Source organism: Cherax quadricarinatus, chromosome 24 (assembly GCF_038502225.1).
Source record: "Cherax quadricarinatus isolate ZL_2023a chromosome 24, ASM3850222v1, whole genome shotgun sequence".
Lineage (NCBI taxonomy): Eukaryota > Metazoa > Arthropoda > Malacostraca > Decapoda > Parastacidae > Cherax > Cherax quadricarinatus.
In genome coordinates, this window is record NC_091315.1 from 10,487,783 (window position 1) to 10,513,196 (window position 25,414).

At 38.2% G+C, this 25,414-nt stretch overlaps 1 protein-coding gene across 1 annotated transcript in view; it reads right to left on the minus strand.

The window, feature by feature from the left end:
* LOC128690825 (inhibitor of Bruton tyrosine kinase) overlaps positions 1-25,414 on the minus strand; it is a 128,562-nt gene that overhangs the window by 49,920 nt on the left and 53,228 nt on the right. The window contains exons 7-9 of the mRNA XM_070088170.1: positions 22,868-24,399; positions 5,598-5,766; positions 4,575-4,891 (exon numbers count right to left, since the gene is read on the minus strand). Of these exons, the coding sequence (XP_069944271.1) occupies positions 4,575-4,891; positions 5,598-5,766; positions 22,868-24,399 (2,018 nt within the window). The remainder of the gene's footprint in view (positions 1-4,574; positions 4,892-5,597; positions 5,767-22,867; positions 24,400-25,414) is intronic.

The following is a 25,414-nucleotide window of genomic DNA, read 5'->3' on the forward strand; positions in this document are numbered from 1 at the left end:
CTGATGATGAATTTAAGGCCAGCAAAGGCTGGTTTGAGAGATTTAAGATTCGTAGTGGCATACACAGTGTGGTAAGGCATGGTGAAGCAGCCAGTTCAGACAAAAATGCAGCTGAAAAATATGTGAAGGACTTTAAGGAATACATAGAGACTGAAAACTTAAAACCTGAACAAGTGTTTAATTGTGACAAAACAGGCCTGTTTTGGAAGAAAATGCCAAACAGGACCTACATTACTCAGGAGGAAAAGGCACTCCCAGGACATAAGCCTATGAAAGACAGGCTGACATTAATGTTGTGTAATAATGCTAGTGGTGATTGCAAAGTGAAGCCTTTATTGGTGTATCACTCTGATACTCCCAGAGTGTTCAAGAAAAACAATATCGTCAAGAGTAATTTGTGTGCTGTGGAGATCAAACAGTAAGGCATAGGTCACTAGGGAATTTTTCTTGGACCGGTTTCATGGTGTGTTTGGCTCCACTGTGAAAAATTACCTCCAGGAAAAGAAATTGTCACTCGAGTGTCTCCTGGAAATGGACAATGCTCTTGCTTATCCTCACAACTTGCAAGAGGAAATTGCAGGGGAGTTTGGTTTCATTAAGGTGAAGTTTTTGCCTCCTAATACAACTCCTCTCCTCCAGCCCATGGACCAGCAGGTCATTTCAAACTTCAAAAAACTCTACACAAAAGCAGTGTTTCAAAAGTGCTTTGAAGTGACCTCAGACACTCAACTGACCCTAAGAGAGCTTTGGAAAGATCACTTCAATATCCTTAGTTGTGTAAACCTTATAGGTAAGGCTTGGAAGGGAGTGACTATGAGGACCTTGAACTCTGCTTGGAGGAAACTGTAGCCAGAATGTGTAGAACAGAGGGATTTTGAAGGGTTTGGGGATAACCCTCAGGAGGCTATGCCAGTAGTGGAAGCTATTGTGTCATTGGAGAAGTCCTTGGAGTTGGAGGCTTGTGACAAGGATGTGGAAGAGTTGGTGCAGAACGGCGAGGAAGAACTAACCACTGCAGACCTGCAAGAGCTTCAGGTGCAACAGCAACAGATCACATCAGAGGAATGTTCTTCAGAGCAAGATGACTTCGTCAAGGATTAGGGAAATGTGTTCAATGTTTACAAAGGTGCAAGCATTTATCAATGAATTTTATCCTGTCACAGAAGTTGCAAGCAGCATTGGCAACACATACAATGACACTCTTGTGTCCCATTTTAGGGAAATCCTAAGGGCACGTGAGAAACAGAGCTCTCTGGACAGGTATTTTGTGTGACAGGGGTCCAGTGGCTCTCAAGCTGGTCCTAGTGGCATTAAAAAACAAAGAAGGGAGGTAACCCCACCAAAGGTGGGGTTACCTGAAGTCTTTATGGAAGGGGATTTTCCTTCCAAGTAATAGACAATCCTGAATCTGCCCTGCTACTGCTACATCACTCATTAACAACTCCACAATAAAGGTAAGTGGCATTTAACCCTCTCAGGGGTCCGTGCCGTAGATCTACGGCTTTATGTTGAGGGTCCAAACCGTAGAGCTACGCCATGAGCTCAGCTCTCACTGATAAGCTGTGAGCGGTAAATTTGGGCCTAGATATGAGAGAATACATCTATGTGGTATGTGTGCACCACATAAAACAAATCCTGCAGCACATAGTGCATGAGTGAAAAAATCTAAGACTGTAATTTTCGATTAAAACAGTGACTTTGCAGTGTTTTTTCGTATGTTTTTTATAGTTGTATTTGAGATTTCCTGGTCTCATTTGATAGAATGGAAGATATATTACAGAAATAGAGATGATTTTGATTGGTTTTAGTACTGAAAAAGGCTTGAAACTGAGCTCAGAGTAGCATAAATGTTAAATTTTTTGCCGATGTTCAAGAGTAAACAAATGACCTCACACATCTAATACACACCAGCTGGTGGGTCTAATATACGTTCGCAAATGTGCTGTTATTATTTATACAATTATTACAATACTGTGTGACAGTAGATCTTCAATTTTTTGGTATGAATAAAAAATCATTGTGTGAATAAAAAATCAAAATGGAATTCATTTGAAAAGCCTGAAAACATTACTAATGAACAGAGGAAATGTTAGTTTAGTGCCAGGAATGCCTGCATTGTTTATTCTGGACCCTGTTTTGAAATAGGAATATTTTGAACTTTGCACTAAATTGGCCAAATTACCAATTTCCAATCACTTTATTTTGTAGTTGAAATAGTTGAGTTGGCGATTTCTTGTGTTCTTGTGCTCAATCGGCAGAAGTAATACTAGTGAAATACCTAAGAATTTGGTATTTCACTAGTATGGTATTTATTGTTGTATTCTAGTTTTCCTGGTCTCATTGTATAGAATGGAAGACACATTACAGAAATTGAGATGATTTTGATTGGTTTTACAATGAAAAGTACCTTGAAATTGAGCTCAAAGTAGCAGAAATGTTCGATTTTTACCAAAGTTCAAAAGTAAACAAATCATCCTAAGCGTCCAATACACGTCAACTGGCGAGTCTAATATTCTTTCACAAGTGCGCCGATATTATTTATACCATTTCTACACTAATGCAGTAGTCTGCATAACAGTAAATCTTATTTTTTTTGTGAGAATAAAAAATCAAAGTGGAAAGCAAAAGAAATGTAAGAGGGGCCTGGGGACATGACTAATGAACAGAGGAAATGTTATTTTAGTGCCAGGAATGTCTTTCTTGTTTATTCTGGACCCTATTTGGAAATTGGCATATTTTGAAATTTGTGTGAAATTGGCAAAATTGCTAAATTCTGACCACTTTATTGGATAGTTGAAATTGGTAAATGGGTGGTTTCTTGTACTCGTTCGATAGAAAAAAAGCGGAGTTCTAGTGAAATAGTTATGATTTTTGTCGACTAGTACACTGGAATTGGCCAAAAATAGGGCTCAAAGTGGGCAAAATCGCCAATGCGTAAACATCGTCGAGACCACTAACTTCGCGAGAGCATAATTCCATAAGTTTTCCATCAAATTTCATACTTTTGGTGTCATTATGATCGGGAAATGATTCTCTATCTTTTAATAAGAAAAAATAATTTTTTTTTTTTAAATTTTGGTGACCCTGAGAACAAGTCTCTGAGAGGGCCTGGCGACCATCAAAGGGTTAATATACACAGTTTCATTAATCCATCTATGATATTTTTTCAAAATTGTATAATAAACACAATACATAACATAATGATAAATACACCTCACAGTAGAATAATTAAACATAAATATGAGATGTGATAGCCAGACAACTTGTACGAGTGATGGCAAGAATATCGTTTTCTCTAGTCCAACATAAGAGAAAATGTTTTACTGGGGGTAACTCTAGAAAATTATTCTTTTCGTATGCCTTCACTCAGAGCGTCATTTCTTCTAAAAATGATGTTACATGAGAATGGGAGTGTTCCTCTTTATTTATTCTACCATATCAATGTAGAGACAACTTGCACACAATGTAACTTGTACACAAACCAGACGTGTCCACCTGGTTTGTTTACAAAACTCACGTCCACCTGGTTTGTTTACAAAACTCACGTCCACCTGGTTTGTTTACATAACTCCGCGAGTGCCCTCTCTCACATGCTCATTCTCTCTCTCTCTCTCTCATATATTCATTTTATCTCGTTTACTCGCCTCTGACACTACATTAAGACTACAAATATTTTAAGGTAAGTAATGAGTGAACTTTACAGTATATGCATTTTATCGCTCTGGAATGCTTAAATGTAATAGACTATTATGTGTAGGTGGGTTGGCTTGGTATGGTAGCCTGGCTGGCTACCACACTTGATTTCTTACAATAAATACTACTCATCTCACCCTATATTAAGATTACAAATATTTTAAGGTAAGTAATGCATGTACTATGTGTGTATTTTACTTTTTTATTGTTTTTAATGCCTAGTTCTATTGCTAACTTAATATATGTTAGTGTAAACTTGTTATCTAGTATTTATATGCATTTATAAGTGGAAGAAAAAGTGTTCCACTTTACGGCGATTTCCGCTTTACGGCAGTAGCCTGGAACCTAACCTTCTGTATAAGTGGGGCCCTACCGTAATCAGGGAAAGAAATCAAGAAAGGAATAAGAAAAGCCAAGAGAGATTATGAAATTAAAGTCACAAGTGAATCGAAAACCAACGTAGAAGGCTTCTTTCAGATATACAGTGGACCCCCGCATAACGATTACCTCCGAATGCGACCAATTATGTAAGTGTATTTATGTAAGTGCGTTTGTACATGTATGTTTGGGGGTCTGAAATGGACTAATCTACTTCACAATATTTCTTATGGGAACAAATTCGGTCAGTACTGGCACCTGAACATACTTCTGGAGTGAACAAATATCGTTAACCGGGGGTCCACTGTATAAGGTTACTAGCTCTTTGTATGAATGAAATACTGTTTAAACCCTCTAACTGTCCAAACGTAGATCTATATTCGCTCCAAATGTAGATCTACATTTTTTTTTACATTCTTTCTTTGGGAGAAAATCAAGATCGGAGCACTACATGCGAAAAACGTAGATCTATGTTTGGACAGTTTAAGGGTTAAAAAACTTACCCATTTTCTAATACTGCAGTGAGGTTTAGACTAATAAATTGCATTGCAGTGACTTTCAGCTGAGCAGCATTATAGCTTACTGCAAATTCCAACAGTTCTGCTGCATTCTTCAGTGTCAGTAAGCCACTGATAACATCTTCACATATTTCACGCAATCTAATGATAAAAAACTGATCTGCAACAGCTAACACATTGCAGACAAATTCTGGATCTCGACATTGGCGTAATTTTGGTGATTCATCTTCATACAGGTAGTCAAGAATGATTGAAAGGAGGTTTGTTGACAATGGCATATTGAGAGATTTTGATGCAGTAGCCTGTAAAAGAATTACATGTTCAGCACTTGATATGGGCTATGAAAACTAAGACAAAAATATAATTTATAAAATCTATATTGTATACTGTAGTAGTATGCATGAAATATGCTGTAAATCTTTATTAAGACTGATTTTAAATTTTTAGTGCATTCTTAAGCTTATTTTATAAATTCCTAAAACCTCTTACGATACATTAAGCCATACTGTACAATGATTTTACCCACATATTTTCTAACAAACAAATACTTTGTTGGTGACACCACTTCTATAAAAAATAACACTACGACTTAGCATGACATACAATAAATCTTATAACCACTGTTTAAACTGTAATCCTTCGATTTTGAGCAATTTCAGTGAAAGGATGGTAATTAGGAAGGTAATGGTAGCCATGTGGCAGTGGGGTGAGCAAGGAAGGCTGCAGGTCCGGAAGACCAGGAAGGACAGGTGGGTGTGGCACTTAGAGGAGACTTGTCATAATGACATTTTGGTCAGTTATAATTTTTTTTTTAACTGCCTCAAGTGTGTAATCTCAAAGTGATCACTGCTGTAATTCAAGCTGCCATACACCAGAACCGAAAATTTGAGGCTGATCAGATAAGGCCTTCCTGTATTATGAGTAATAAAAATGAAGAGTTAGAGGAAGAAAATATTAAGGATACCACTCAAAGGTCCCCTCGTCCCTTCAGCAATAATGGATTTTTACCTCAATCCAACTAGACCCAAACATGCAACGGAAATATTCTGATCGTGCAGCAAGGATGCACTTGTGGGCTCCAAGAATGTCCCCAGTTTTGCTGCGGATCATCACATCCCACAGTTCCTGATGCCTATCACGACTATAGTTGTATCCTTCCTTATTAACTCCCACATCCCTGTAAATAAAATTGTATTTAAATTACATTACTGATAACAATAAACACCAAACTAATTTGCTAACATAACCAACATTTAACAACTTTCATAAAATATTTAGATTTCATTTTATAATGAAAATTTTAGTACAGTGCATATATGTATTATTATTGTCTATAAAGTGACTGTTAATAAAACGAAGGGGATTAAAAATAAGGCTAGCAAAAACTGAAGTATCTTATACATTGACATCCAGAAACCTTAAAAATGTTTGAAAAAGAATCCAATATAACAGTCAGGGATATACAGGGCTATTAATTACAGTGGAACCCCAGTTACTGGCCGCTTCTGTTATCGGCCAACTCGGTGATCGGCCGTTTTTTCGGCGCCCGGTTATCGGCCGTTAATTCAGTGATTGGCTGTTTCGGACGCATCCGTCCGCCAGCTGGGGCCGCTTGCGCATCAGTTTGGCTGTCTCTCTCAGTGGCTGAGGAAGCTTCTGCTCATACATCCAAACATTTCACTTATTTCCCATTGTAGCTTGTGTTATTTTTGCAGTGCAAATGTGAAATAAGTAACCATGGCTCCAAAGAAAGTTCCTGTGGTAAAGAAAGTGAGAAACACCATGGAATTTAAGTGTGAAGTGGCTGAAAAATATGAGAGTGGTATGAGGGTGTTGGAACTTGTCAGGATGTACAGCAAGAATAAATCAATTACATCCATCCTGATAAAGAAAGAACAAATCAAGGACACTAATGTTGTGAAAGGAGTAAATTTTCTAACTAAACAAAGACCCCCCAACCCATAATGAAAGAGATGGAAAAGTTATTATTATTGTGGATTAAGAAAAAAGAATTAGTGGGAGACAGTGTTGTGAAGTCGATTATTTGTGAGAAGGCAAGGCAGTTGCATGAGGATCTTGCAAAGAAAATGCCTGGAACAAGTGCTGCAGTTTGTGAATTTAGGGCCAGCAAAGGAAGGTTTGATAGATTTAAGAAGTGTAGTGGCATACACAGTGTTATAAGGCATGGTGAGGCTGCAAGTTCTGACAAATGTGTGGCTGAAAAGTATGTTCACAAATTCTAGGACTATGTAAAGGCTGAAGGATTTGAACCCCAACAAGTGTTCACTTGTGACAAAGCAGGCCTGTTTTGGAAGAAAATGCCAAACAGGACCTACACTACCCAGGAGGAAAAGGCACTGCCAGGATACAAGCCAATGAAAGACAGGCTTACTCTTTTGTTGTGTGGTAATGCTAGTGGGGATTTCAAAGTGAAGCCTTTACTCGTGTATCACTCAGAAAATCCCAGTGTGTTCAACAAAAACAATGCCATGAAGAATAGATTGTGTGTGATGTGGAAAGCTAATCATAAGGCATGGGTCACAAGGCAAATTTTCAAAGAGTGGGTTAATGATGTGTTTGGCCCAAGTGTGAAAAAATACCTCCTGGAAAAGAAATTATCACTCAAGTGCCTCCTGTTACTGGACAATGCTCCTGCACATCCTCCAGACTTGCAAGACCAAGTGTTTAGAAACTTCAGTTTCATCACAGTGAAGTTCTTGCCTCCTTTGAACTCTGCTTGGAGAAAACTGTGGCCAGATTGTGTCCAAGAGAGGGATTTTGAAGGGTTTAAGGCTGACCCTGACCCTGCTGACCCTGTGGACTCTATTGTGGCACTGGGGAAGTTCCTGGAGTTGGAGGCGAGTGGCGAGGATGTGGAAGAGTTGGTAGAGGACCACAGGGAAGAGCTAACCACTGAAGAGTTGCAAGACCTTCAACTCAAACAGCAACAGATTGCAGCTGAGGAACTTGCTTCAGAGGAGGAGGAAGAGGGAGTGAAGGAGGTGCCTTCTTCATTGATTAAGGACATATGTGGAAAGTGGAATGATATGCAAAGTTTTCTCGAGAAGTACCACCCTGACAAAGCTGAAACAAGCCATATCTGCAACATGTTTAGTGACAAAACCCTGTCCCACTTCAGGTAAATCTTAAAGAGACACCAGAAACAGAGAACTCTGGACATTTATTTTGTGAAACAGGGGTCCAGTGACTCTCAAGCTGGTCCTAGTGGCATTAACCCTTTGGGGGTCGACAGGTCCTCTCAGAGACTTGTTCTCAGGGTTGGTCAAATTTCAAAAAAAAAAAAAAAAAAAAAAAAAAAAAAAAAAAAAAAAAAAAAAAAAAAAAAAAAAAAAAAAAAAAAATTCTTATGAAAAGATAGAGAATCTTTTCCCAATCATAATGACACCAGGTGACCAAGTCAGCTTGGTCACCTTCTTTATGGATCGGAGTGACCCTCGCTATTTTGAGGATTGTTGGGAAGGTAGACAATTCAATGGATTTGTTAAAGAGCATTGCAATAATTAGTGACAATACTTGAGAAGCTTTTTTGTACATAAAAGCAGACAAGTTGTTTATGTCTCCTGCCTTGTTTTTAACCCTTAAATGGTCCAAACGTATATATACATTTTTTCAGCATTTGAAAGTATGTAAAAAATGTAGATCATCTTTTTTTTTATTTATTTGAAAATGTGTAAAAAACTTTTATCTACATTTGTTTTTTTGTTATGTTCGAAAATATGTAAAAAAAACGTAGATCTACGTTTGGAGCACTACGGATTTGAACGTCGATCTGCTTGGACAGTTTAAGGGTTAAGGGTGTTTATGATGAGCGTAACTTCAATGGGGTTGGTTGGAGCTAGGAATAGCGTATTTGGGTAGGTACCTATGAGGTAGTCTGATGGATGGGTGTTTGTGCTTGGTATTTTGTTTGCTAGATTTTTTCCTATGGTGGAGAAGAAAACATTAAGTCTTTTAGGTTGGAGTGAGTAGGGGTTCATCTGATTTTGTTAGTTTGATTGCTTTGTTTTTGGACAACTTTTTAGTTCCAAGAATTTCAGATAGTTTTCCAGGCTTTTTTCATATCACCTTTGATGTTATGTAATCTATTTTCATAATACAATTCTTTTGGCCTTCTTATCAGGCTGGTAAGTGCTGACGAGTAACTTTTCGACTGTTCTCTAGTTATTTGACCCATTCTATACTGTTTTTCATATTTGTGCTTTGTGTTAATGGATTTGAGGATGCTTGGTGTTAGCCAGGGATTATTCAGTCTCTTTGCTGTGATCTGTTTAGCTTTTCTGCGGCAATGTCTGTTATAGAGGCATTGGCCTTTTTTTAGAAAATTATTTATACATTCATTCATATATGTATATGTTTCAAGCTCATTTTGCCAATCGATGCTATTCATAGCTGCTATAAAGTTGTTAACTGCTGTCTCGTTATGTAGTCTGAAGGTTACTTTAGTAATGTCTTGTGGTAGTGTGTCCAGATTAGTTATGAGAAAGGTTGGGTAGTGGTCTGTAGTGTTGTCTGTGATTATGCCTGATTTTAAAGGGGATATGGTGTTTGTCCAGATGTGGCCAATTAAGGAGATGCTTGTCTCAGAGATTCTTGTAGGTTTAGATATTGCTGGTAGCAACAGGCAGTTGCTCATTGTGTTTGTGAATTCGGTTACTTGTGGGTCCTGGTCGTGTAGTATGTTTATGTTGAAATCTCCTGTTTGTAGTAGGTGGTCTTCATTCATGAGTGCATCAGTAATCATGTTTCCTAGTTTTTCACTAAAGTGATAAATGTTTGACTGTGGTACTCTGTAGATGTTTATAACTGTGAGGGGTTTTTGCATGTCTTTTGATTTAAATTTGGTTATGATACATTCTCCATGTTCGTCCCTTGTGCAAGATTTATTGATACATTCGAGTTGATTTGAATAGTATATAGCTGTTCCTCCCCCTTGCTGGTGTGTTCTACAGTTGTGTATGGTCATGTAGCCAGGAATGGTATAGAAATCTGTAATATCAGGCTTAAGCCAGGTTTCTGTGAGTATGATGATTGATATATTGGAATGAAGGGAATTGAGTAATGCTGTGAGGTCATCATAATGTTTGCTCAAGGATCTGACATTGTAGTTAAAGATGGTTATGTTATTGTTTGCACTGAGTAGTGTCTTTGCTTGGTCTGCTGTGTAGTAATTACAGTTACTGGTTGATTTGTGTAATTCAGGATCTATGTCTGTAATCATAGGATGAGAGTAATTTTACAAACTAGATTTTCTGAGTAAAATGATATAAGATTTATGTTGAATCTACAACTAGACTTATGACTAAGACTCCGAGATTAATCTAAAACTTGTAAAAATTTTAAAGGAAAAGGGATTATTACAGAATAGATAATTCAGTTATACACTTAAGCATCTAATAGCACCTTAATGATTTTAACAAGTGAGTTTATGAACTACAGTAGATATTTACAGCTAAAATAAAGGAGCTAATGAATATAATAATAAAAGAATGTATTAAAAGCAAAATCAATAGCACCTGAGGTAGTCAATAGCACCTGGAGTGTTTTAATGGCAAAATAGTGAACTTATTACACTTTAGCCCCTGAGAATAGCACTTTGATTATTTTAACAATTGTGAATATATGAACTGAGGTAGTTATATAAAGCTAAAATAAAGGAGAAAATATATAAGGGACTAAATTAAGTAATGGTAAACAAAGTCAATGGACAGATAGTCACTATGATACAATATAATGGCAAAATAGTGAACTTATTACACTTTTGCACCTGAGAATAGCACCTGTGTCCTTTTACCTTAACACCAATTCAGGTCTTTCCACTCTCTTCAATTATCTTATTAACCCTTTAAGTGTCCAGACCCCTGATATGAAGTGTCCACAGTGTCCAAGAATTAAAAAAAGTAATTATATGAAATGGCAGAGAATCTTTTTCTGAAGGTAATAAAACAAATAGTACAAAATTTGAAGGAAAACTTACAAAATGCATAAATATTGCTACGTCAGTGATATTTCTGAAGTGGGGATTTTGCCCACCGAGTCCTATATTAGGCCAATTACATTGTTTCAGTCAACTAAATTCTTAATTATTTTGTTAGTATGGCTTCCATTTTATTGACTGGGCACAAGAAACTGCTCAATCAATTATTTCAACCCAATAAAGTGATCAGAAATTGGCAATTCGGCTAATTTCACAAAAAAATTCAGAATAGGGCCCAGAATAAACAAAGCAGGCATTCCTGGCACTAAAATAATGTTTCCTCTGTTCATTAGTTACATTCCCAGGTTATGCACATGAATTCCAATTCGAATTTTTATTCACACAAAAAAAATATAAGAGTCATTCTTATGCATTACTGTAATAAGCAAAACAACCACTGTGAAAGAATAGTGAAATTCCAAAAGCTTTCATGACTTCTCATGAAAGCGCTTGGAATTTCACTATTCTTTCACAGTGGCTGTTTTGCATATTCTGATATCACCTGTTTACTGTGATCTTATTGCATTATTGTAATAACTATATAAATAATGACAGTGCATTTGTGAACACACATTAGACCAACAAGGTGGACGCATATTGGACGAGTGACGTGATTTGTTTACCCTCGAATATTGGCAAAAATCAAATACATATAGGTCTCCCTCAACATTCGTATTTTCAACTTCCGCGAGCTTCACATATTTGCAAATTCCCAGCCGCCAAATTCCCAGCTGCTGAATTCCCAGCCGCAAAATCATATTTAAGTTTCCCGCCACCTGCGCGTCCCTACTACCCTCCCTCCGACCCCCGCAACAGGCAGCCAGCCCTCTTGCCACTCAGTCATTCTCCAGCCAGTGATACTGGCAGTGAAGACTTAGAATCCACACACTAGACTCATCATGCCATGCAGTTACACTCCATATATTCATGACTGCATATTGAAATGGCCATTGGAACAGGTATTGGACGGTGACGTCATTTGTTTACTCTTGAACACAGCAAAGAATCGAACATTTCTGCTACTGCTAATCTTTCTTTCAACACACCAGCCGTATCCCACTGAGGCGGGGTGGCCCAAAAGAAGAAACGAAAGTTTCTCCTTGTACATTTAGTAATATATACAGGAGAAAGGGTTACTAGCCCCTTGCTCCCGGCATTTTAGTCGCCTCTTACAACACGCATGGCTTACGGAGGAAGAATTCTGTTCCACTTCCCCATGGAGATAAGAGGAAATAAACAAGAACAAGAACTAGAAAGAAAATAGCAGAAAACCCAGAGGGGTGTGTATATATAGTATATGCTTGTACACGTACGTGTAGTGTGACCTAAGTGTAAGTAGAAGTAGCAAGACATACCTGTAATCTTGCATATTTATGAGACAGACAAAAGACACCAGCAATCCTACCATCATGTAAAACAATTACAGGCTTTCGTTTTACACTCACTTGGCGGGACGGTAGTACCTCCCTGGGTGGTTGCTGTCTACCAATCTACTACTGCTAATAATAATAATAATAATAATAATAATAATAATTGGATAATGGACGGTGACATTATTTGTTTACTTTTGAACATGGCAAAGAATTTAACATTTCTGCTACTGCTAATAATAATAATATTATAATAATAATGTGAGCAGGGTAATATTTAGTGCTTATGGGAGATTCTAAAGAAAAATTGCAAAGGTTAGTGGATGAGTTTGGGAATGTGTGTAAAGGTAGAAAGTTGAAAGTGAACATAGAAAAGAGTAAGGTGATGAGGGTGTCAAATGATTTAGATAAAGAAAAATTGGATATCAAATTGGGGAGGAGGAGTATGGAAGAAGTGAATGTTTTCAGATACTTGGGAGTTGACGTGTCGGCGGATGGATTTATGAAGGATGAGGTTAATCATAGAATTGATGAGGGAAAAAAGGTGAGTGGTGCGTTGAGGTATATGTGGAGTCAAAAAACGTTATCTATGGAGGCAAAGAAGGGAATGTATGAAAGTATAGTAGTAAAAACACTCTTATATGGGTGTGAAGCTTGGGTGGTAAATGCAGCAGCGAGGAGACGGTTGGAGGCAGTGGAGATGTCCTGTTTAAGGGCAATGTGTGGTGTAAATATTATGCAGAAAATTCGGAGTGTGGAAATTAGGAGAAGGTGTGGAGTTAATAAAAGTATTAGTCAGAGGGCAGAAGAGGGGTTGTTGAGGTGGTTTGGTCATTTAGAGAGAATGGATCAAAGTAGAATGACATGGAAAGCATATAAATCTATAGGGGAAGGAAGGCGGGGTAGGGGTCATCCTCGAAAGGGTTGGAGAGAGGGGGTAAAGGAGGTTTTGTGGGCAAGGGGCTTGGACTTCCAGCAAGCGTGCGTGAGCGTGTTAGATAGGAGTGAATGGAGACGAATGGTACTTGGGACCTGACGATCTGTTGGAGTGTGAGAAGGGTAATATTTAGTGAAGGGATTCAGGGAAACCGGTTATTTTCATATAGTCGGACTTGAGTCCTGGAAATGGGAAGTACAATGCCTGCACTTTAAAGGAGGGGTTTGGGATATTGGCAGTTTGGAGGGATATGTTGTGTATCTTTATATGTGTATGCTTCTAGACTGTTGTATTCTGAGCACCTCTGCAAAAACAGTGATAATGTGCGAGTGTGGTGAAAGTGTTGAATGATGATGAAAGTATTTTCTTTTTGGGGATTTTCTTTCTTTTTTTTTGGGTCACCCTGCCTCGGTGGGAGACGGCCGACTTGTTGAAAAAAAAAAAAAAAAAAAATTCAGGGAAACCAGTTATTTTTATATAGCTGGACTTGAGTACTGGAAATGGGAAGTACAATGTCTGCACTTTAAAGGAGGGGTTTGGGATATTGGCAGTTTGGAGGGATATGTTGTGTATCTTTATACATATATGCTTCTAAACTGTTGTGTTCTGGGCACCTCTGCAAAAACAGTAATTATGTATGAGTGAGGTGAAAGTGTTTAATGATGATGAAAGTATTTTCTTTTTGGGGATTTTCTTTCTTTTTGGGTTACCCTGCCTCGATGGGAGATGGCCAACTTGTTAAAAAAGTAAATAATAATAATAATAACAATATGATAAAATTGAAGAAGGAAATTAGACAAAAATAAGAGGGTTCAAGCAGTGGTGGAGGAAGTGGTTGAGGCATCGTGAGTCAGTGTGGCTTTGTTTATGCTGGAGTGATTTGTTAATTGAGTGCTTGTTGATTGAGTGCAACTGCCACATAATTAACATAAGAACATAAGAATGTAGGAACACTGCAGAAGGCCTACTGGCCCATACGAGGCAGGTCCTTATCAAAACGACATCTACCTAAAGCTACCCAAGAAATAACTCCCGTACCCCATGACACCAATCAAACCCAGCCCCTCCCACTCATATATTTGTCCACTCTCTTCTTAAAGCTACCCAAGGTCCTAGCCTCTATCACCCCACTGGGAAGACTGTTCCACGCATCTACAACTCTGTTAGAAAACCAGTACTTACCTATGTCCTTTCTAAATCTAAATTTATCCAACTTAAATCCATTATTCCTGGTTCTTACCTGGTTCGACACCCTCAGTACTTTATTAATGTCTCCCTTGTTTATGCCCGTCATCCACTTATACACTTCAATGATATCTCCCCTCATTCTACGCCTCTCCAGAGAGTGGAGATTTAAGGCTTTAAGTCTATCTTCATACGGGAGGTTCCTTACACAGTAAATCATTTTAGTCATTCTTCTCTGTATGTTCTCTAATGAGTCTATGTCCATCCTGTAGTAAGGGGACCAAAACTGAGCAGCATAATCTAAATGAGGCCTCACTAGTGATGTATAGAGCTGTAAAATAACTTTTGGACTTCTGTTACTTATACTTCTTGAGATAAATCCAAGTAATCTGTTGGCCTTGTTGCGCACACTAAGGCACTGCTGTCTTGGCTTTAGATTTCTGCTTACCATGACTCCCAAGTCTTTTTCACATTCTGTATGACCAAGCTCTACTTCACCTAGATTATAGCTTCGAGGGTTATTTTCATTACCAAGGGCAAGTACCTTACACTTATCCACGTTAAACTTCATTTGCCATTTTTCAGACCAAGACATTAATTTGTTCAAATCGTCCTGGAGTTCATTGATATCCTCCTCAGAGTGAATTATACGGCCTATCTTTGTATCATCAGCAAACTTACTCATGTCACTAGTAATCCCTTCATCAAGGTCATTAATGTAAATTATGAACAGGAGAGGGCCTAAAACTGATCCTTGTGGAACGCCACTAGTGACTAATCCCCATTCAGATTTCACTCCATTAATGGTAACTCTCTGCTTTCTATTGGTAAGCCATGCCTCAATCCATGCTAGAACTTTACCTCCTATACCATGAGCTGCCACTTTTCTTAAGAGTCTCTTGTGAGGTACTCTGTCGAAGGCTTTACTAAAATCCAAATAAACAATATCATATTCAAAGAAACTTGCTAGTGCTAGCCCTTTGGTAAAAAAATTGAGAAACACGATAGAATTGAAAAAAGAAATTGTACAAAAATACGAGGTAGAGGGAGTACAATATTTTACGATGTTTTCATGTACGTATTTTATGATTGTTCATAAGAACATGAGAAAGGAGGAACACTGCAGTAGGCCTTTTGGCCTATACTAGGTAGGTCCTTCATAAATCCAACCCACTAACAAAATAACCGCTACCCAAGCAATACGCTTTGATAATTCTATTTGACTTAAGAAATCGTAATGACACGATTGCAAATAAACCATACCCCCGGCCGGGATTGAACCCGCGGTCATAGAGTCTCAAAACTCCAGCCCGTCGCGTTAGCCACTAGACCAGCTAGCCACAATAAGATTCATCCAACTAGGTATATTTCTACACCATAGGAAAGTTAGCACAGGCACCTCTGTGACCACAAATGCAAGTTTTTACAGACGAATCTCCAGCTAGCGTGGCCATGACGAACTCTAGTTCAAGTCCCTTCACTGCCGTCAACATGACTTAAGAAATCGTAATGACACGATTGCAAATAAACCATACCCCCGGCCGGGATTGAACCCGCGGTCATAGAGTCTCAAAACTCCAGCCCGTCGCGTTAGCCACTAGACCAGCTAGCCACAATAAGATTCATCCAACTAGGTATATTTCTACGCGACGGGCTGGAGTTTTGAGACTCTATGACCGCGGGTTCAATCCCGGCCGGGGGTATGGTTTATTTGCAATCATGTCATTACGATTTCTTAAGTCATGTTGACGGCAGTGAAGGGACTTGAACTAGAGTTCGTCACGGCCACGCTAGCTGGAGATTCGTCTGTAAAAACTTGCATTTGTGGTCACAGAGGTGCCTGTGCTAACTTTCCTATGGTGTAGAAATATACCTAGTTGGATGAATCTTATTGTGGCTAGCTGGTCTAGTGGCTAACGCGACGGGCTGGAGTTTTGAGACTCTATGACCGCGGGTTCAATCCCGGCCGGGGGTATGGTTTATTTGCAATCGTGTCATTACGATTTCTTAAGTCATGTTGACGGCAGTGAAGGGACTTGAACTAGAGTTCGTCACGGCCACGCTAGCTGGAGATTCATCTGTAAAAACTTGCATTTGTGGTCACAGAGGTGCCTGTGCTAACTTTCCTATGGTGTAGAAATATACCTAGTTGGATGAATCTTATTGTGGCTAGCTGGTCTAGTGGCTAACGCGACGGGCTGGAGTTTTGAGACTCTATGACCGCGGGTTCAATCCCGGCCGGGGGTATGGTTTATAATTCTATTTACTCACGTCCAAGTCCCACTCAAATCCAACCCCCCTCTCACTCACGTATTTATCCAACCTAAATTTGAAACTACCCAAGCTTTCAGTTCTGATAGGACTTTGGGTCGCTTTAAAAAGAGATTGGACAAATATACGAGTGGGAGGAGATTGTATGTATTTTACGATGTTTTCATGTGTTTTATGATTATTCATGGTTCAATAGTTTAAGGAAGCAGTATTTTATTACATTTCCCTACAATATATTGGAGCACCAAACATTTGCGATTTTTCAACATTCGCGAGGCTCTTGATCCCCTAACCCTCGCGAATGTTGAGGGAGACCTGTATTTCTGCTACTTAGAGCTCAATTTCAAGCTATTGCCAGTCCTGAAACCAATCAAAATCATCTCCATTTCTGTAATATATCTTCCATTTTATCAAATGATGCCAAGAAACCGAGAATACAACAATAAAAGCAACACAAAAATACAGTAGCCCATCGTTTAACACGGTAGTTACATTCCTGAAAAATGCCATTTTAGTTAAAATTGTGTTAGACAAATTGAAGAATTTATGGGAAAAATAGGGTTACATTCCTGGGGACCCCAAAAAAGCCAAACAACTTTTTTTTAGACCTCCATATCTTACAAAAATAAAAGTGAATATGTAATTGTAGTTCAGTGTTGCGATGTATTATGTTTTTACTGCTTAAGATTACAAATGCAACAGAAATAATAGTATTTCTTACTTAAATTGTGGGTGCTGGTGTTTGTGGACGATTGTGGGGAGTGGAGAGTTATGCTGTGGCCCTATTGGGCTGAGGTGGATGGTAGAGGTACTGGTACTGAAGTCGATGGTTGTACTGGAGTGTGCATAAATTCTGTAATAGATTTCTGCTCTATTTTACCCCGCAGTATATTATACAACTGACGGTAAGGCATCAGCTGCTCTAGACACCTTTTCCGGGTCCTCTTCAGTGAAAAAGTCTAACTTTAAGTCAGTCAGTAAATCAGTCAAGTCAGTAAATCAGTCAAGTCAGTAAATCAGTCAAGTCAGTAAATCAGTCAAGTCAGTAAATCAGCCAAGTCAGTAAATCAGTCAAGTCAGTAAATCAGTCGTCAGTAAATCAGTCAAGTCAGTAAGTCAGTCAAGTCAGTAAATCAGTCAAGTCAGTAAATCAGTCAAGTCAGTAAATCAGTCAAGTCAGTAAGTCAATCAGTAATACAGTCAGTAATAGAGTCAGTATGTTAGTCAAGTCAGTAAGTGTGTCAGTCATCACACAAACTCATATTTACCTCATTCTTTTTATGTGCACAAAGTGACACTTCATTACGACCACAGGCTATCTCTTGTCTAATATCTCTATTTTCTTTGTTAATTCTAAGGCTTGAACGCTTAAACCTTTTCTTGCCACTTTCAGTAACATTCGTATGCCTACTGGGTGCCATGATTGCTTGGCAGATTTAAGATATGGCAAGAAAAAGATATAAACTCCTAGCAGAGATTGGTACGTATCCCACAGGCAACGTGTTGAAAATTTTTTCCCCTCTTGCAGATTGTGTTAAGTTAATTTTACGAAGTGTTACACAAAAATATGCCGCAATTCTTCAATCGTGCTATAACCAAAACGTGCCAGACAAAACTGTGTTAAACGACAGTCTACTGTACACCGCAGATGCTACTTTAAATAAAAAACAAGGTTGCAGTTTTTTTTTCCCCCATTATGCACCGAGTGGAGCAGGATTTTTTTATATGGTGCACACTTACAGCATTAACCCATTCTCTCATATCTAGGCCCAAATTTACTGCTCATTGCTTATCTAATATAAGCTGAGCTCATTACATAATTCTACAGCACAGACAGAGACTTCAAATCCATACTATTATAGCACAGACGGCAAAGTGGTTAATAAAAATTGAATCACAATTCATCATTTCTGCACTTCTAGATTCTTCCTGTTCAGTGAAAACTTTTATAAATCTTTCCAAGTGCCTGTTCTCAAATCTCTTTAATTTATAGTGAACAGTATGTGTGTGTGTGATTTCCTAAATAAAACATGCACCTTCATACCATAATAGCATTTACATTTAAACCTACTCAATAAAGGTATGGAAGAGTAGAGTATTTTTGAGCTCTCTCAAGTGTTAAACTAAAGTAAAACTAAGCAACATAAGCCATAAACAGTAAACAATACCAGGTGTGTGCTTACATATTCTGAGGAAAGGATGCATACACAATTAAGAATGAAAACAATTAGAAAAATAGGCAGGAAAATTACTTAACCCTTTGGCTGTTTCGGCCATATATATACGTCTTACGAGCCAGTGTTTCAGACATGTATATACTCAATTCTAGCGGCTTCAAATCAAGCAGGAGAAAGCTGGTAGGCCCACATGTGAGAGAATGGGTCCGTGTGCACTGTACAAAAAATCCTGCAGCACTCGGTGCATAATGAGAAAAAAAAACTTGACCATGTTTTTGGATTAAAACACCGACTTTGAGGCATATTTTCGTATAGTATTTATGGCTGCATTCTTGTTTTCTTGGTCTCATTTGATAGAATGGAAAATAATATTACAGAAATAGAGATGATTTTGATTAGCTTCACGATGAAAACAACCTTGAAATTGAGCTCAAAGCAGCAGAAATGTTCGATTTTTACAAATGTTCAAGAGTAAGCAAATCACACCACATGTCCAGTACATGTCAACTGGGGAGTAATATTCTTTCACTTGTGCACTGATATTATTTATATCATTTTTACAATAATGCAGTAGTCTGCATAACAACAAATCATCTATTTTTTGTTTGAATAAAAAATCAAAATAGAAAGCAAGAGTAATATAAGAGGGGCCTAGAGACATGACTAATGAACAGAAGATATGTTATTTTAGTGTCAAGAATGTCTGCATTGTTTATTCTGGACCCTAATTTGAAATTGGCATCTTTTTTTAATTTGCGTGAAATTGGCCAAATTGCCAATTTCTGACCACTTTATTGGGTAGTTGAAATCGGTAAATGGGCAGTTTCTTGTACTCAATTGATACATAAAATGGAGTTCCAAAGAAATAGCTATGAGTTTGGTCAACTGGAACAATGGAATTGGCCAAAAATAGGGCTCAAAGTCAGCGAAATCACCGACGCTGAGATTGCTAACTTCGCGCGAGTGTAATTCCGTAAGTTTTCAATCAAATTTCGTGCTTTTGGTGTCATTACCATAGGGAAAAGATTATCATTTCATAAGAATTTTTTTTTTCTTTTTCCAAAAAATTCTGAGATGTGGAATGACAGTTTTGGAAATGGGCTTGCGATAGTCAAAGGGTTAAAGAGGCAACAATAGTGATTGAACAATAAAATAAAAGTCAGTCAATCCAAAGGGCTATAATATACAGTGGTACCTTGACTTACGAATTTAATTCGTTCCATGACCGAGCTCTTAACTGAATTTGCTCGTACAGGTCCGCCATCACAAATCCGCCAATCGGACATCTGGTTCCATCAGTTATTCGGCACTAATTTCGGCTAGCATAATTTCAAATTTCCAGGGCCGCAACACCAACCTGCTGGTACTGTTTGGTGACGCTACTTGCTGCATAAGTCATTCCAATTTCTTTTTCTCCATGTACTGTTATAACCTGCTTACTTTTAGCCCTAGCCATAGTTCCAACGACTAAAAGAAATTCTTCTCGTTGTGTAAAGCACCTACACAGTGCATTGTCTATTAACCCTTAAACTGTCTAAACGTAGATCTATGTTTATACACGTAGCACTCCGAACGTAGATCTACTTTTCTTTTTGCACAAGAATGCAATATTGAACGTAGATCTACATTCGGAGTGCTATGTGTATGAATGTAGATCTACGTTTGGACAGTTTAAGGATTAACCCTTTCAGGGTCCGTCCCGTAGATCTACGGCTTTATGGTGAGTGTCCAAACCGTAGATCTACGCCATGAGCTCAGCTCACTCTGATAAACTGTGAGTGGTACATTTGGGCCTAGATATGAGAGAATACATCTATGTGGTATGTGTGCACCACATAAAACAGATCCTGCAGCACATTGTGTATAATGAGAGAAAAAAAATGAAATCATGATTTTTCGATTAAAACAGCAACTTTGCAGTGTTTTTTCGTATGTTTTTTATAGTTGTATTTGCGATTTCTTGGTCTCATTTGATAGAATGGAAGACATATTACAGAAATAGAGATGATTTTGATTGGTTTTAGCACTGGAAATGGCTTGAAACTGAGCTCAAAGTAGCGGAAATGTTAAATTTTTGCCGATATTCAAGAGTAAACAAACGACCTCACACGTCTAATACACGTCAGCTGGTGGGTCTAATATACATTCACAAATATGGTGATGATATTTATACAATTATTACAGTATTGCATAGCAGTAAATCTTCTATTTTTTGGTGTGAATAAAAATTCATTATGTGAATAAAAAATCAAAATGGAATTTATTTGTAAAGCCTCAAAACATGACTAATGAACAGAGGAAATGTTAGTTTAGTGCCAGGAATGCCTACATTGTTTATTCTGGACCCTATTTTGAAATTGGAATATTTTGAACTTTGTGTTAAATTGGCCAAATTAACAATTTCCGATCACTTTATTTTGTAGTTGAAACAGTTGACTTGGCGATTTCTTGTGCTCAATCGATAGAATAGAAGTAATACTAGTGAAATAGCTAAGAATTTGGTTGATTGGAATAATGTAATTGGCCTAAAATGGGAGTCAAAGTCGGCAAAATCGCCGATTCGTAAATATCGCTGACACATCAAAATTCGCGAGAGCATAATTTCGTCAATTTTCCACCAAATTTCATACTTTTTGTTTTATTACCTTCACAAAAAGATTCTCTACGATTTCATAAGAAAAAATAACAAATTTTTTTTTTGAAAATTCTTGGACACTGGTGCGTGACTCCAGATTTGGGCCTTGGACCCTGAAAGGGTTAAAGATAAGGCTTTGAAGCCACTGTTGGTTGCTATGAGCTCAGTCTCGTAATGCAGAGGAATATGCTTTATTATTACACTAATATTAATACTATGGCATATATGCCTATCAGAATTGATCTAATATTCAAATTCAAAGTTTATTCTCTATAAGGATTACAATGCTGAGTTTACAGAATTTGGTTATTGTGTGGTTTACATGTAGTAAAATACTAATTACAGAGGGGGCCACTAGAACACCTAGCATGGCTAGGCATTTCGGGCAAACTTAGATTAATTCATAATTTTAAAATATTACAAATTATGAGGTAAGTTGGTATTATGGCTAAGTGACTAAATACTAGTTTGTGAGTTTAGCAATGTGAATGCTTTTGTTTTGGCACAATACATAGTTTCAGTATTGGAGTATCACAGGCCAACTTATGACTAGTTAGGATTCATTATTTTAAGATTGAGATTGATATTTCTGTTTATGGTCAAATGGGTGAGTGAGTGTAAGTGTGAACCACCAGGTGGTATTCGTGTAATTAGTTGACAGGGTGCATCAGGGAGATAAGATGTTTTCTAATGGTAGTTTTGACATAATAATCAATTTAAATAACATAAAAACATGTTAAATACTCCAGAATAAATAATATTTGGCATAATACCGAGCAGTTCAATGGAGGTATGAAGAGGACATGTGATACAAGTACCATTCTCCTATCCCTGTCTTGGGGCTTATATTAAAGAAAATGGAGTATAGCACAGGGCTAACTATGATATACACTCATACTGCACCATAATACTGAAACAAAAAAGCTATTTTCTCTACATATATCATCACACACAGCAGCATATGTGTAGAGAACCTAGGATAACCCAAAAAAGTCAAAGAGGCTTATTTCTAGTACCTAGCTTGGGCTAGCCATATATGATTTTTGGTAATATTCGATTCTCAGCCAGGGAAGAAACATTGGGAGTGTTTCTTTAACCTGTTGTCTATGTTCACCCATTAGTAAATGGGTACCTGGATGTTAGTGAACTGGTGTGGGTGCTATCCTGGGACACTGACGTAATTTGCCTGAAATGCTTAGCATAACAAGAGGCTTTCTGTATAGTAGTATGTCATTGATGTCAGCTAGGCCTGTATACTATGTACATGTATGTGTAGTAAATAAAGATATTATTATTATTATTTTTCTCTCAGTTGTTTGTTGGGCTATCTTATTGAAACTTGGGCAATGTATGACGGAAAGATGCTTCTTAACGTACACCAAAAATGAAAGAAATCAGACCATAAATAACGGAGCTCACTTCTCGGCCATGCCATTGGAAGAGCATGTGGGATGGGATGAAGTACCTGACATTCCTCTGGGTACAGTACCTGACATTCCTCTGGGTACAGAGTTGGATTTGACTTCAGATATGCTGCCAACTAGCTCGCTTGTACTCAGATTTTGGCTCACAACTCGAAGCAAAAAATCAACCAAGTCACGGCTCGTAACTCAAAAAACTCTTAAGGTGGGGCACTTGTAAGTCAAGGTACCACTGTAATTATGGTGGAAAAAAAAAAAAAAGAGCATTACTAGAAGGAAAAACTTACTTTTGATGTGCACAAGTCTCCCCTTCAATATATCCATCCATCATTTTTAACTTCTCTAGTGCTCTTTCTAGAGATGTAATTTCTAATTTCTTTGCAACTGAATGTCCAATTTGCACTGGATGGGCACTTGCTGCCTTAACCCCTGACAACTTGCTTCCTCTTTTCTTTTTTTGTTTGTTAGTAGATTTTAAATGTTCTGCTTCATTGTTTATTGAGTAAGATGGCATTCGGTGTAAATTTTTGTTGGATGTCCATTCATACATTCCTGGATGGTCTCCAGTGACATTATCCAGAGGCTGATCATGCGAAGGCACACAAAGAGTATAATCTGGAACAATGAATTTGCAAGAGCCAGTGTACATATATGTGAGAACCTCCTGAAAGGCATCTGGTGGAACATCTTTTAGAGTAATATATTTCTTTTCAGAGTTGTGAAGATTGCCCCACTCCTCCTGGAAATCTACGTAATCATTCTTCAAATTCTCTTGTTCACTAAGAAGGTGGCGGCAAAAATATTCACTGTGACAAGCCAAAATAAATGAATGGGCAAAAAACTTTTGAGCTCCACATACAATCACAACATCATGTATTGTATCCAATTCATTTACCTCTTTGAGTAGAGTTTCAAAATCTTCCTTCATAGTGCTACAGCTTAACTGAGGTAAATCAAGCAAAAAACTACTAGGCTCATTCTGAAGTGCAGCAAAATTCAGACCTTTTGGATCACACATAACAGAAATGGTGCGATGCAAAATAGGAATACGAGTTAAACGTAAAGTGACGCAAGTACTGTGATCAAGGAATTCAGTGAGTTGGCCTGATGATCCCCAAGATTTACGAACAGAAGGCTTTTCAGATGTCTTACGTTCACGAGCAGGCAAAACAATAGCAGAGAAAGCTTCTCCATCATCTGTTACTACTCCCAGACAATGACGATTAAGACAAAAGTCAACTAAAGTTATTTTGCGCTTAATAGAAAAGAGGCAACGAGAAAGATGTGACGACTGTTCTGTCCACAGGTACAGATGGCCGGTTCTACGTCCAGTGAGGGCAGCAATCCTTAGGTCATCTCCTCCATGCTCTATAAGGCCCTCAGCTCCAACTTTAGAATCTAAGTGGCCTCCAAGACAAGCCACCTTCACCACTTCATGCATCTTCGAAGCTACCTTGCGAATCTGATACTGATGAAGAACATATATATCTCCACATGAAGTTGCTAGCACTGTAGCTCCATCGCTGACTCCAACACTGACAAGACTGCCATCGTCCTTTATGACCATTGATGAAACATTTCTTGGGGTAACAATAGTGAATTCATTAGCATTCTTGAAGTGTCCAAGCTGTCCAGCATTAAGACCAAATGTATAAAGCACTCGAGATGTCCATATCACAGAGTGATATTTTGCTGCACCAATACCAGCAATTATTTCTTTATTAGACTTATGCCAAGTAAGCATTCTTGGTGAATAAACTTTCTCTGGAGGAGGGTTCAACCCCAGCTGGTGATACAAGTTACTACCACAACTCCACACCTGAAATAAGAAAACAAATACTTAATAGTGAACTCTTTAAAAGAATATTTGTTTTTTTTTAACACAGGCCATTTCCCACTGAGGCAGGGTGACCCCAAAAAGAAAGAAATAAAAAAAAATTTCATCATTCAACACTTTCACCATCACTCAGACAATCATTGTCTTTGCAGAGGTGCTCAGATATGATAATTTAGATGTCCATCCAAACTGCCAATATCCTAAACCCCTCCTTTAAAGTGCAGTACTTCCCATTTCCAGGACTCAAGTCTGGCTAACCGGTTTCCCTGAATCCCTTCACAAAATATTACCCTGCTCACACTCCAACAGCTCATCAGGTCCCAAAAACCATTCGTTTCCATTCACTCCCATCTAACACGCTCATGCATGCTTGCTGGAAATCCAAGCCCCTCACCCACAAAACCTTCATTACCCCCTTCCCTTCAACCTTTTCAAGGACGACCCCCACCCCACCTTCCTTTCCCTATAGATTTACATGCTCTCTAAGTCTTTCTACTTTGTTCCATTCTCTCTAAATGACCAAACCACCTCAACAACCCCTCTTCAGCCCTCTGAATAATACTTTTAGTAATTCCACACCTACTTTCCACACTACAAATTCTGTGTAATATTTACACCACACATTGCCCTTAGCCATGACATCTCCACTGCCTCCAGCCACCGTCTCGCTGCAGCATTTACAACCCATGCCTCACACCCACATAATAGTGTTGGTACCACTATACTCTCGTACATTCCCTTCTTTGCTTCCATGGATAACGTTTTTTGCCTCCTCAGATCCCTCAACGCACCACTCACCTTTTTTCCTTCATCAATTCTATGGTTAACTTCATCCTTCATAAGCCTATCCACTGACAAGTCAACTCCCAAATACCTGAAAACATTCACTTCTTCCATACTCCATCCAATGTGATATTCAATTTTTCTTTATTTAAATCGTTTGATACCCTCAGCACCTTACTCTTATCTATGTTCACTTTCAACTTTCTACCTTCAC